The sequence below is a fragment of the Austrofundulus limnaeus genome, unplaced genomic scaffold (genome assembly GCF_001266775.1).
Source record: "Austrofundulus limnaeus strain Quisiro unplaced genomic scaffold, Austrofundulus_limnaeus-1.0 Scaffold357, whole genome shotgun sequence".
Lineage (NCBI taxonomy): Eukaryota > Metazoa > Chordata > Actinopteri > Cyprinodontiformes > Rivulidae > Austrofundulus > Austrofundulus limnaeus.
The window spans coordinates 305,198-318,475 of record NW_013952759.1 but is presented as its reverse complement, the minus strand read 5'-3'; the positions used below and the strand labels follow the sequence as shown (position 1 = coordinate 318,475).

At 43.5% G+C, this 13,278-nt stretch overlaps 1 protein-coding gene across 2 annotated transcripts in view; it reads right to left on the bottom strand.

The window, feature by feature from the left end:
- Window positions 1-6: 6 nt before the first annotated feature.
- The window catches only part of rnf43 (ring finger protein 43), a 123,956-nt gene continuing 110,684 nt past the window's right edge, over window positions 7-13,278 (bottom strand). Inside the window, exons 3-9 of one of the 2 annotated variants that reach the window (XM_014023110.1) lie at window positions 7,438-7,512; window positions 7,183-7,323; window positions 5,768-5,869; window positions 5,521-5,691; window positions 5,340-5,442; window positions 3,669-5,150; window positions 7-1,821 (exon numbers count right to left, since the gene is read on the bottom strand). In XM_014023110.1, the coding sequence (XP_013878564.1) occupies window positions 1,796-1,821; window positions 3,669-5,150; window positions 5,340-5,442; window positions 5,521-5,691; window positions 5,768-5,869; window positions 7,183-7,323; window positions 7,438-7,512 (2,100 nt within the window). In that variant the 3' untranslated portion in view covers window positions 7-1,795. Of the gene's footprint in view, window positions 1,822-2,766; window positions 5,151-5,339; window positions 5,443-5,520; window positions 5,692-5,767; window positions 5,870-7,182; window positions 7,324-7,437; window positions 7,513-13,278 lie in introns of those variants that run through there. The other variant, XM_014023109.1, reaches the window with a different exon arrangement.

Sequence of the window (13,278 nt, the reverse complement as noted above, 5' to 3'; positions counted from 1 at the left end):
GACCAGTAATATTTGGGGTCACAAGTTTTTGCCGGGGATATTTTGTGGGTCAGAAGACAAAAAGTTTGGGAACCACTGCCGTAGAGGGTTAATGGGAATTTCTTCCATTTTTAAAACAACCATTTTCCTCTAAATATCAAAGTGCTTCACAGGAACGGAATTATCTTAACTATTAGGACATTCCTGCAGGARTGCTACAGCTAGCTGCCGCCGGTGATGGCTTCGCTCGCAAATATCCAGATAAAAAACTGTGACAAGTGTTGTAAAAGTCTGTGTGAGCCATTTCGAATTCTGAGATCTGAGTTTCACGATGGCAGTTGGACTAGCCTTTAGCCTTTAGCTCATCAGTCCAGTCAGAACAGAATGACGTCTCCATACGGAGTTTATAAAAAGACCAATCTTTAACAGGAAGGATGTCCATTCTGACAAATTTTTCCAACATTCAAAAGGTCCTGACTATTCCTTTAAGAAAAAAAAACTATCCAAATTTAAAAGGCACAGTGACGTTGACTTTATATTTTCTTTAAATACACTTTTCGTCTCTCAGTCCATCAGAGAAGCTGAACAGGGTTACTATCAGCTTAAACCTTAACTGGATTCTTTATTTTACATTTTCAAAATAAATTTGTCAGTTTTATTTTAAAAAAAATATTTTGGGTGGAAGTTCTCTAAAAGATCTTGACGGTCCCTGAGACATTTCTCAGGCTCTGCCTATATTTGTTAAAACAAACCAACACAAAAAAACAAACAAAAAAAAAACACCAAGCTTTTATAAAAGTGGTGCCGCAGCAACAGACTGAGCTAACATCTAGTTCTACCTAGCATGGCTTCAYTCCAGTTAGACTAAAAGGCAGAGTCGTTACTCTGCTCCTGTAGTTTACTACAGCTTAGGATTGTTGGAAACAAAGGGGAAGAGTATAAACTCTGTGAAAGGATAAAATAACATCACGATGAGATGGAAGAAAGGAGGATCTGATTGTCACCCTTCTGATTAGACCGCTGTTCCGAGGACCTGAACGGCACTGAAGTAACCACGTGACAAAAAAAAAAACACAATAGCTTTGCAGTGACTAACATAATTCAGTCAAATCGATTTGTCTGAAGCGCATAAAAAACAGGCAAACTACAACAAAAAAAAGAGAAAAAGATGAAAACAGCTGCCATAATTGAAATTAAGAAAACGAGGCCCGTGTGAGGCTGAGCATAAACCTTTCTCTCCGTTCCACCGAGCCAAGAGGGTAACTTTCTGATGAGTTTGAAGCTACAAAGTTGTGACAAAAACAACAACAACAAAAAAAGAAGACAAAGAGAAATGACTACAGCAGTACCTTTAAAGACCCCCTCTGTGGGAGGCGAATTAAGAACTCTGAGCTGAGGTAGGCTGGAGAGAAGAGCTTCTCTCAGCTGAGACTAGACTCAGCGAAGGAAGGAGAAGGCTACGCAGGTGAAGTACCTCTGATGGTGAATCACGTTGTTCTTTATTAGGAGAAAGTGATGCAGAGATGCAGGCTCACTTCATGCGGGGGKCTCCACACCCTGAACTGGATCATTCACTGGCTGTTGGCGCATGGAAGCTTAGCGGGAACGATCCTCGCTTTGGTGATGGGAGCCTTTTCTCCTGACACCCATCTTCACATATTAGAACCATAAGGTGTTGAAAACAAAAACCTTTTTCTAAAAAATAAAAAAAAAACAAGAGAAATGTCATTATGTGAGTAGAGGGGATCTTCTGGAGGCGGCTGGAGGTCAGAACTGGTGGAATTTTTTGTGTGAAGCACTTCTGTTCTGGCTCCATTCAGACCCCAGACTCCTCTTCTGATCCTGTGGACACAAGAGTGCGTCGAGTCAAATCCACAACCTACACACAACGCACTCAAAATCAGYCCAGACAGTGTTGCTAACAGCGAGTTTTCAGGCCCCTCTAGTGCCCTTTTTCCAAAAAAAGCAACAAGCAAATCTATCTATTAGAGATGCTTTGAGGCTCCTGCTGTTTCCTCAGCRAGCAGTGTTGTGAGCCCCTCCCACTTTTCCAAAGCACTGACTAGCCTAACACAAAGAAGCAYCGCGCAGCAACTCCAGCTGCTGTCAGGGCAGAGAGGAGACCCAAATAAATCCAACCTGTGCAAAGCTGCTGCTGCTCCCAYCCTGGCTTACAAAGCAGGATGTCATTTTTACTGTAATGTACTGAAATAAATCCCTGGGACCACCCGCATTTGACTCGGAGCCTCAGTCACCTCTTCCACCCTGTCTGCCTATGTGACGTTAATACTCTCACAAAATGTATTTATGTAATGTGGATCTAAGCATTCAAGACATTAAATTATCTCATTAACTTAATTTGCAGTTTTAAATACATTTAGCAGGGTTCCCACACCTTGGTCAACATCAAATTCAAGGACCTTTCAAGGACTTCCCAGTACCAATTTCTTCAAATTCAAGAACCACGCACAACAGCAGTTACCTCCTGCTACCACAGTGTTACCAATCAACAGGTTTAATATCATGTAAATTCAATGAAAAACTCAACAACATAGAAGTTGTTGAGTCAGAAACAATGACGTCAGTTTACCGTAATCCGGAGTTATCCACTGCAACAAATGTATGTTTTTTTAATCTAATTTTATCATTTATTTTTTTTTAAAGATGATGACAATCAGTCGTGTGAATGGAGACTTTCAATCCCCCCCAAAAACATTCAAGGACTTTCAAGGACAAGTGTAATTTCTGGCTGTTTGCACAAACTTTCCAGGGCCTTGAAATAATTGTTTCCAACTGACAAACTTTCAAGGATTTCAAGGACCCGTGGGAACCCCGATTTAGTGTTTTTGCTCACTTTTTCAAATATCTCTTTAACAGTGATATTCAGCACTTCTACAGCCTAAATCACAATTATTGTCAAAGGTCCAAATATGAAAATCAGATGATGTCATCAGTCAGATGTCAGATCTGGCAAAAACGGGGGGCCTCTGCAGTCCCAAAGTGGGAGGTACTTCGTTAGTGGGAGTAGTTTGTTAAATAAATAATTGGTTGGGTTAACTGCTGTGGGAGGAGTTTGTGAAAGGTGATTGGTCAGTTTGATAAATGTGGGTGGGGTTTGAAGAAGTCATGTGAAAGCACCTCTAATCATAACTCAGGACAGGAAGGTACTATTWGCACCACATTTGGATTAAAAAATTGTTTATGTTCCTAATAATTTTTTGAGACATTTTTTCAAACTATAACTAGACAATCAATCAATTATATTTACATTCTCACAATAATTTTCTTATTACCATTACTGAATCTTTTAACTTGTCCCACAAGACATGACAATCTGACCAATAACGGTTTCATTTAACTTAAGAAAATCATGGTTAAGACAAACTCCGCCCACACAGCCAAGAAACACCCCCTGGTACTGCAAAGACCCCTACTGCCAAMATCTTCTCTGTATCAGGACATCAAAAATATTCTGATCGAGTGTACACAAACACACAACAAATATTTCATTACTGAAACAAAAACATAAACTAGAGAAGCTATGTGTGAAAAACGAAGTCTATCCTTGCTGCTTCCAGGGTTTCAGAGGTTCAGTTTCAGCCAGGTGCTGCTGTGTTTCCTCTTTCTGTAATAAAACTGTTGCCCTGGCTGCAGCATGGACACTGAGACAACACAGAGGTGATACTCACCCTGATTGTGGTGTAATGATTGGCAGTATAAACAAAGGTCCGTGTTGAGGTCAGCGGCGGGGCCCTGAAGGTGGAACCTGCAGGGCGGCCTGTCCGCTGCCGTCCTCGGCCCCAGGAGCTGAGGCTCTGAGTGGGCCTGCTGCACCTGCCTCTGCCACGCCACGCGAGCCCCGGCGCAGCAGGGCCACTCCTCCAGCCCCGCAGAGTCCAGGATGAGAGGCACGGGGAGCAGGGCCGGGCGCAGCTCGGCCGGAGAGCAGCAGAAGGCCGGACCCTGGCCRTAGTGGATGTGGATGCTGCGGTCGTCCTGCAGGTCCAGGCTCTGGTGGAAGCGAACAGAGGGGCCTTCCAGCAGACAGCCCCCCACTCGTCCCAGGGGAGCAGGGGGGTGTCCGTGGCAGCAGTGGGACTGGAGCTGTAAGGGGAGCGAGGACACAAGAACGGGAGGCCCTGTGGGGTCCTGGCACTCTGTTCCAGGGCTCGGCCTGCCGCTGGGTTCTGGCTGGGGGCAGTGGCAGGGGCTGTGCTTTGGTGGGCACGCAGGGGAGTCTTTGTCCAGGACGTGAGCAGAGGGTGCAGCCGCTGCAGCCCCGGCCCCCTGCTCCTCATCTGAGACCCTGTTCAGGCCCTGGCTGTGCTCCCCCTCCTCGTAGTGGTGGTGTCTGTGGCGATGGTAGTGGATGTGGTTGAAAACAGTCGGCGGCTGTTCTCCAAGGCAGCCTTCTTTGTTCACCACTGAATCCAGAGACCTGGGTCGAGTCTGGGCCGCGGCCTCCAGGCTGTTCCTGCGCGGGGTCCGCCCAGGACCCGGCCCGTAATACCCGAACGGATCATAGTCACTGCTCAGAGAGCTGCGAAAGGTGGACCAGCTGCCATAAACTCCCTGCAGGGACACGTCGGTACAGTTGAGTACCGAGTCACTGGAGGAACTCTGGCACGGTCCTGAGCTGGAGTCGCTCGCCGGCCCGTCGGCCAAATACCCGCTGCGCTCCGTGTGGTAGCTCCCGCCAGAGCAGCTCCCCTCCTCCTGCCGGCCGTGGGCCGCTGCTCCACGGCTCTGCGGTGCGACCGACACGCCGTGCTGCGGTCTCGACGGGTTGCGCTGGGCCGGGCAGGCGGAGCGGTGGGCGTGGCAGGACCGGCGGGAGGGGTAGTGGTGGCTGGAAGTCCTGCAGTTCCCTCCCATCCTGTGGGGCCTCCCTGGGACCTCCACGGGCAGGTGGAACCCACAAGCTGCCCCCAGCTGCCGGCTGCTGAGGAAGTGCAGCATCTGGCTGTCCATGGGAGGGGAGCCGCTGTAGTGGCCCAGATTGGGATATGGTCCAGAGGGCCCGCGGGGATAGTGGGGCCTCATGGAGAAGGGGATGGCGTGCTGAGGGAAGGGGTGGTTGTGGGGGCTGCTGTAAGGCTGGGGGTGCAGGAAGCTCTGGCTTTGCTCTGAACTCTGCTGGGGTCTGTTCCTCTGAGGCTGACGCTCCATTCCTGCAGAGCAAAACACCAACCAGGGTCAGGTGGAAAGCTTTTTTTTATTTTTAATGCTTTTTTTTATCTCAGCTGTTAAATAAAATTAACATATTTTGAATTTTATCTCCAAGAAAGCCATATGAACTTTAATGTAGGAGTAATTTTGTAGTTAGAAAACAGTTTTTAAGCAGAACATAAGCTCCTCACCCATGATGTTGTGCATGCAGAGGGGACAGGTGCGGTGCTGCAGCAGCCAGGGGTCCACACACTCTCTGTGGAACTCATGAGCGCAGGAGATGATCCTCAGATTCTAAGCGGAGAGGCAGATGTATAATTCGCTGAAATTTGAACCTAAAAACACAACGTATGCTGATGGTTCTCCTCCTACCTGCCCCTCCTGGAACTCCTCCAGACAGATGGCGCAGACGGGGCTGGAGTTGGAGCTGCTGGCCGAGCCCCAGGCCCCGCGGTGGCGCTGTGAGCCCGAGCAGCTCTGGGAGCGGTAGGTTCTGGTCTCCAGTCGACCGATGGCTCGCATGGTCTGCTGATGGACAGAGTCCTGGGCACACGGAAAGTCAGGAACTCTTTTAATGTCAATCCTGCTAAAAAATTTTTAAGCCGCAGCTGCCACTCACCCAGGTTCTGTTGGGCTTGCACTTGTAGCGAAAAGCAAAGATCAGGACGATGGTGAGAATGACGAGGACGATGGTGAGCAGGATGCTCACATCATAATGTGGCTGAAAGGCAAACAGAGAAACACGTTATCCTGTCGTAGACTAATATTTTACAGAAATTCATTTCGATTTTTTAAAATATAGTTCACACCAAAAAAGATTTGTTGAACAAGCTACAAATAATCATTATCTTACCTGTTATAGATGGCTTTTGACAATGTTAATTTGGAGAAAAAGAGTTTATTCCGAAATGACAAAAGAACAAAAGGCGGGGCAAAGACCAAAGTGGATATTGTCATCCAGTTTGAAAGATTTCACAGCAATTTATGGAAACACTGTTTTATAAATCTTTACACCACCGTCAATGAAAATCTATAACTAGCTGCAACTGATCCAATGACTTCTGGTGCACTCRGCTATTTCTACCAAAATAAACATGCACCAGAAAACTGAGAGTGATGGAAAGATTTATAATTAGCCATCCACAATAATTACTAYGACATGTCTTTTAGGATTCAAGCAGACTCACTTCCAAACTGGATTGCTGCTATCCCACTCCATGTAAATGCTGTTTTCTATATTTTTTCCCATTAACAGTTTGGTATAAAACAGATATTCTAGCAGAAATTTCATTTCAGTTATCCTGGCTGCATCAGAAGTGCTAGAGCTAGATGCTGCTATTTGAGCTTACATAAAAACACAGAATTCTGTGTAAATAACTGTGCAATGAGAAAGTAACGAGGGGTTAAAGTTCTATAAAACTTCAGAGATGTGAATTGTTTGAACAGCAGGATTTTGCAGGTCTTAGCTGAAATCAGACTAGCCATTAGCTCATCAGTGCCATTTGTAAATCAGGGGTGCCCAGTACGGATCCTTGAGGGCCACCGTTCCGCGAGTCCTATTTGTTTCCCTGTTTTAACAAACCTGTTTTAAATTAATGTGTGATTAACAGTGTTTCTACAGAACTTAAAGAGCTGCTGAAGAGAAGAGAAACAATAACCAATAATAATAATAATAATAATAATAAAATAAAAACACGCAGGACCTGACCTGGGCACCACGCTTCCAAATTCTGTTTCTCCAAACTGAGGTTGTACTTAAATCTACATATCTACAAGTAATTATAAATGTTACTAACAAATAAGCCAAAAATGATTTCAAACTACAGCAAATGGACTCAATCACGTGCATGTTTCTTTCTCTATTCCCCCTCTTCTTTGTTTTTGTTTATCATGTAGTTTTGTACTCACAGTTCAATGTAAATACAGTCACTGATGCAATAAAAATAAATAGGAGGACGTAAATTTCCCAAAGCATATAAAGCTGCTTCTTCCCAGCTGATGAAGGTAAGTGTGTGAGCTGGACGCCGGGCTTACCCACTTGGGCTCCATCTTGATCTCAATAACAACATTGGCTTCCTCGTTCTTGTTGACCAAACCCATCAGCTTCTCTGCGTTCTCCCCCTTCACCAGCACAACTGGACGGGGAAGGGAGTCTGTTTCTTGAAACTGCGAGAACTTTTGTGTGTGGGGGGGGATCAGATGGACGGAGACAACGAAAAGAAAAGAGAACTATAAGTGTGGCGCAGCACTATCACTGAGGACAGTCGTCKGCGTTGGGGCAACACTCACGTCGGCAGCAGCGTTGGTGTCGTCGCTGACATCAAAGATAACRGCCTGAGCTCCTTTATCCAGCGCCATGCGAGCCTGAAGGAGACAAGAATGACAACAAGTGTTTTTATATAATGTGATCAGTTTCATTCTTAGTCTAAAAGTGTTGTTTTAAAAGTACACTGCTTACACCTGTATATGTACTTGTTGTTAATCACCACCAGGTGGCAGTCATGTCCTGCCGAGGCCTCAGACCTCACAGGAAAAGTTGCAGCTCAATTTTTTTCGTCTAATGTTGGAGACAAACACGACCTCAAAAGAGTTTTAGGACCAGAGAACAATCTGAAGCCCAGTTGAAACCTTTCTAAAGATTGTAGCATCAGGAAGCAGGAGAGRAAGGTTTTATAGTGTCCAAACAAAAGAAGGGTAATGATGAATGATGGCTTAATAACTCAATTTTTGCAACAACATGCAGACAATCCAACTGAGAAAATCTGCAATGTGGAGCTACTTTTTCAGACAGAAAAAATTAACATGATGTGACGAGAGTTTAGCAGATCACAGAAATATTACGGTGACAGCTGCTTTAAAGCCATAATCGTAGAGGTTTAATGATATATTTGTACTGAACCACAATACAGGCATCAGGGTTGGGTATCTGCCTCATGTCTGGACATAAAGTTTGACTCGGGATGCTGCATCTGTCTCTTGGTCTCGCTGTAAAGCATGACGACGTCTGCAGGCGAAAGTGTTTTAATTGAAACGTTGTTTTGCTTCAGTTCGAGGCTACGTGCAAACTGCAGGTCTTCACGCTAAGCTCCGATGTAGGTTTTTTTGTGGTTCACATCATATTTTAAGTTTGAATGTCATCAAACTCCAGTGTGAACGACCTGAAGGAAACTGCATGTGCAGAAGACGTGACGTCACATGAAGGGCGCCACATGTACACAAGTAAATATGTCAGTGTGTGTACTTGTATTTGTACAATTTTAGGAGAGTTTCTGGTATACAAACTTTCCTTATCAAGATCAGTGGTTCTTATGGGGACCAAAGATTGGTCCTAATATGGTGGAACTCTATTTTTGGGTTGGGGGTTAGGTTTAGGACTGAGGCATGAATTAAGTTTAGGTTAGGTTTACGGTTAACTACTGGTGGGGTTAGAGGTCAGAAGTGACTGGAAATGATTGGAAGTCAATAAACGGTCCCAATAAGGATAAAAATACAAAGGTGTGTGTGTGAATTCTGAAGTTGCTGCGCCACAAACTTCATTATAGATCTGTTAAGGTCAGAGCAGTCACGCTTGTTTTGTCTGGTGTTTACATTTGATCTCACTCCTTCCTGCGCAGAACTGGACTGAGATCAACAAACAGAAAACAGGGAGAAACTTACTCAAAACGTCGATCTCATCTGATTAGTGTATAAGATCCGATAACAACATTGGTATCGATGATATGAATGTTTGGAATGATTCAGACTGAGATCATTATGAGTCAGATATAAAAAAATAAATCAAAAGTATGACATTCAGACTCTCATAAAATTATTAGATAAGGGTTCCAGATTGGCAAAAAGTCCAATTTGGGCCTTTTTTACCAGCAGCGTTCCATGCAAAGATATTTATTTATTTATTTATTTATTTATTTATTTACTTATTTATTTAATATTTTTTTAATTCTATAAACACAGCCACTTGTAAAAAGCAATTATGCAATAAAGAAGCTGTTTGTGTTTGAGCCCATACTGAACCATGACGCTAGTATGTAGCATTAGCTAACAATACTCACCTTAAGCAAGTCAACATTAACTATGTAAGGATGTAATAATAATAATAATAATAATAATAATAATAATAATAATAATAATAATAATAATACATTTTTGACGGTGCCTTTCATGGCACTCAAGGACACTGCACAATTAAAACACAATGCAATAAAACAAAAAAGAATAAAGCAAAGAATAAAATAACAATAAAATATCATAGCCTACGTAACAATTAACACATAGACCTCAACAGTGTCTCAGATTTATCAGGAATCCATTTAGTTGGTGAGATTTAAGTTCTTCTTTAAAAAAAAAATGTAGAAACAACTTTTTTTTAATTCAGCTGCTCCCTTTTTCAGGGTTTGTTACAGTGAGCAAATTGCCAAATGCTCTTCCTGATACAACCTGGCCTCAAATCTGGAGCCTCAGGATTACAAGTCCTTGCCACGGACCACCGAGCCCCCTGACTGTAGAAGAAATATATAATGTATAATAAGTATAACATCACTATACTTCCCCCTAAACTCTTAAGTATTTACACAACTACCAATGCTCTCCAGCAGAWGTGCAGTAGTCAGGTTAGTATTAGATTGACAGGTATTGAGTTATGTTTGGTCACACCTGCTGTCTGACGGAGATATTTTGTTGCTTCTAAATGCTGTTTTTGTCATCAACATGCTTTCACTAAAGCTCAGGAAAACCTTTGGCAGAAGATGAAACACAAACAACAAGCAGTCGCTTCATCAATGTCTCATCACGAGCTCTTAAACGTCTGACATCTGCCAACGCCTAATGAGGAGGAGGTGAAAGTTTGAACGCCTGACGTCACAGGTCGGAGCCAGCACTTAACGGTCCCCACGCAGTCGAGTCAAATAGACTTAAACAACAAGGAAAGTGTCAAGCAGTCCCACGGGAGCAGGTTGGAGTCAAAGTACAGGTGAAGCCTTTCATGTTAAAAGGTCAAGTGGCTCGCAGCTCTGTTGCAACAACCTTTTCCCCTGGTTTCATCAGAACAGTAATTGCAGTGCATGCATGGGCCTAAACGAGGTGTGGTCACATCAGAGAACAACTGGGAGACAAAAATGAATGCTTGACAGGTGGGAATTGGCCTTAACTGGGGTTCAAAATGTTCCCTGCGCTGCACCAAGCTCGTTCTGCGACGACGAGCTTCGACACACAAGAACATATCACTTCCTACATGACCGCTGTGGTCTTTTTATATCTCCGTATTAGTAGTAGCAGTTCCAGATTGGGGCTGCCAAACCATGTGGCTGGAGCGAGCGAGCCGCAGGTCTGGAAGCAGGCTGACAGATCTCATTACGTGATTAATAGGAGGTATATTTAAACTTTAATGGTGCAAAGAAAATGCAAGTCCGACGCTGACAAGACGGCTAAGAGGACTATCAACACGAGCGTTTCAACATCTCCGGGGTTTGCTACGGTTGGGAGTGAAGCAGACATGGCTGCGGTTGAGTAAACACTCATCCTCACGCAGAGCAACCTGACACATGAGATTACCCACGGCTTGGCGCCCGAGCAGAAACGACGGCAGCGCCGGAAATGACTGTGGTTTACAGAGCGACGCGGCAAAGACGTCATCGCTGAAAAACTAACAAACAACGCGCCGACCGCAACAAGCTGCTCCTTATTTTTAAACACGAGCGGGTTTTCCGCCGAGGCTGTGGGAAAACACGAGAGGAGGGCTCAGCAGGAATCTGTCTGGGAGACGGGAACGGTCTGAGCACAGCTGTCACAATCCCAAACACACCTGGGGGACCAGAGCAGATCTGTTTCCTGCAGGAGCAGCACAGGAGCACACAGAATCAAAACCACATTTATGAATTATTTCAAGCTCAATCAAAAACTGAGCCAAAAATACTGATATTTTGATCTATGAACTTCGTAGAAAAAGAACCAGGATCAAATGAAATGTAAACATTGCTGCCACTGACTGGTTAGGGTTACCTGTCTATAAGACAGAGAGAAACACAGCAGAAATAAAACCTCGGGCAGACAAAACGTCTGAAATACAAAGAGAATGTAAGATCTAGGTTTGCAAATGAATAAATAAATAAATAATAAAATAGGAGAACATCTAAACAGGCCCTGGGTTTGGTGTGTGACATCATGACATTAGGTTGACTTCAGTTTGTAAAACCCCCGAAAATCAAACAGTGTTCATTTAAAAATTCAGTAAAAATACCAAAATCAGTCATGTAAAGTCCAACTTTTACGACCCGTTTAAACGTGGAATCAAAATGAAACTTTAAAGTGTGTCGAAGCTGTAGAGAGGGCTGCGTTTTCTCACGTTGTGCCAAAATCTTTTGTGAAAAACATTTGCAGGTTTTTAAGAATTTCACCTATATTGCACCGTTCCTGCTGGGGCCAGACATATATTTGTATATTTTGTCGGGCAATGGGGTCAAACTTATTTTCACCAAGGGCCACATGAGCATTATAGTGGCCCTCAAAGGGCCAGTTGTGATTAACTTTGATGTTTCATGTTTAAATAATGAAGTAGAGAGATATGTCAGCGATCTGTTCATTTTTTACAGTATCGAAAAAAAGACACAAGTGTGTTTGTGCGTATTTAAATAATTTGTGTTTATGTAATATGATATCAGTAAATATTTGTTCTCAGCCATAACAGCAATATTAATAGATATCATCACCATCAACAATTTTATTTATAAAGCACTTTAATACCAGCCACAGCTGAACTAAGTGCTGAACATCCGCAAAAAATAAAAACAAAAAGAAGATAAAAACAGATAAAATCACTAAAATTAAGTAAAATCAAGTCTCATTTGGGTTGAAATGTACGTATCGGTACATTTGTAGTTTTTGAAGTCTTTTGGAAAAACAACCAAACTGCAAAAAGCTGGAAAAGTGCAGACATTTTTATTTGAAGTAGTTGAACAAACAGACACATTTATAAAGGCTGTCCTCTCTTAGAACAAAGAGTTTCAGCACGTTCTTCAACTCATCCCCATAATTCATTTCTGCCCAGGTGCAAAAGTAAAACCTGGTCCTTGTTTCTACACCAGCAGTGGCTCCATTTCCAGCTCTCCCACTGAAACAAGTCATCTCTCACATCACATTAATGCCAGCAAATCAGCATCTTATCAGAATGTTGTAACAAACCGTAACTCTGATGGATTGCTTTCACAGAAACAAAACTAAACAGGAGAGTGATTTGTGGGATATTTTGTGAATTATTAAATGAACACATCACACAGATAAACCACATTTTTTTCTCTTGTGGCACCTAATAAAAATATAAATGCAAACCTCATCAGCTTGTATTTCTTTTTGAGCAGTAAAACCTCCGACGCGGCGGCTTCGAGCTGCTGCAGGGATGAGCCGACAGCAGAGGATGACTCATCCAAACAAACCGAAAAGAAATCTTTGATTGAACCACAGCTCATCGTTGGTAAACATCAGCTGGAGCCAGTGATCTGACTGCTCCAGCGGCGGGGTGGCCTTCTTCCTGCTGTTTGTTTACATCCCCGCCACAGAGCGAGCGGTTTGTGAGCCAGGCCCGGCTTCGCTGGCTGTTCTTAACAGAGCAGAAACAAGCTAAAGAAATATGATAAAGTTTTTTTTCCCCTGTTGCAGAACAGGAAGTGTTTATATATTCAGCACAGATTTAATGCGGCGTGAATAATACAGGTCAGTCAGCTGTGAAGTGGCAAACCTGTTCCACTGTAACAAAGTAAAAGATAAGAAAGAAATAGTGGCAWTTACACTCAATCAATTAACCTGATAATGAAAACATTTACTTAGTCTTAACATGGCCTTACCACAGCAGACGACACTAACCTCAGTCTCAAATATTAAAGGGGGAGCAGGGGGCATGATGCAAAGTTTCTAACTTTATATCATGCTGTCATTCCCTCATCAAAAACATAAACATGTTGCTTTGACTTATTTATGTTTGAGAAATCCAACAATTTAAACACTCGCTGGCACAAAGCACCGCCTTTTTACACAAAGCTCCTCCCTGGACCTCAGCCTGCAGTTGAGCTCCCACCCTACACATGGCATTACCCCTCGAAGCACTGCTGTGAAGACGTACTGAATTGGGAGTGTCAGAAA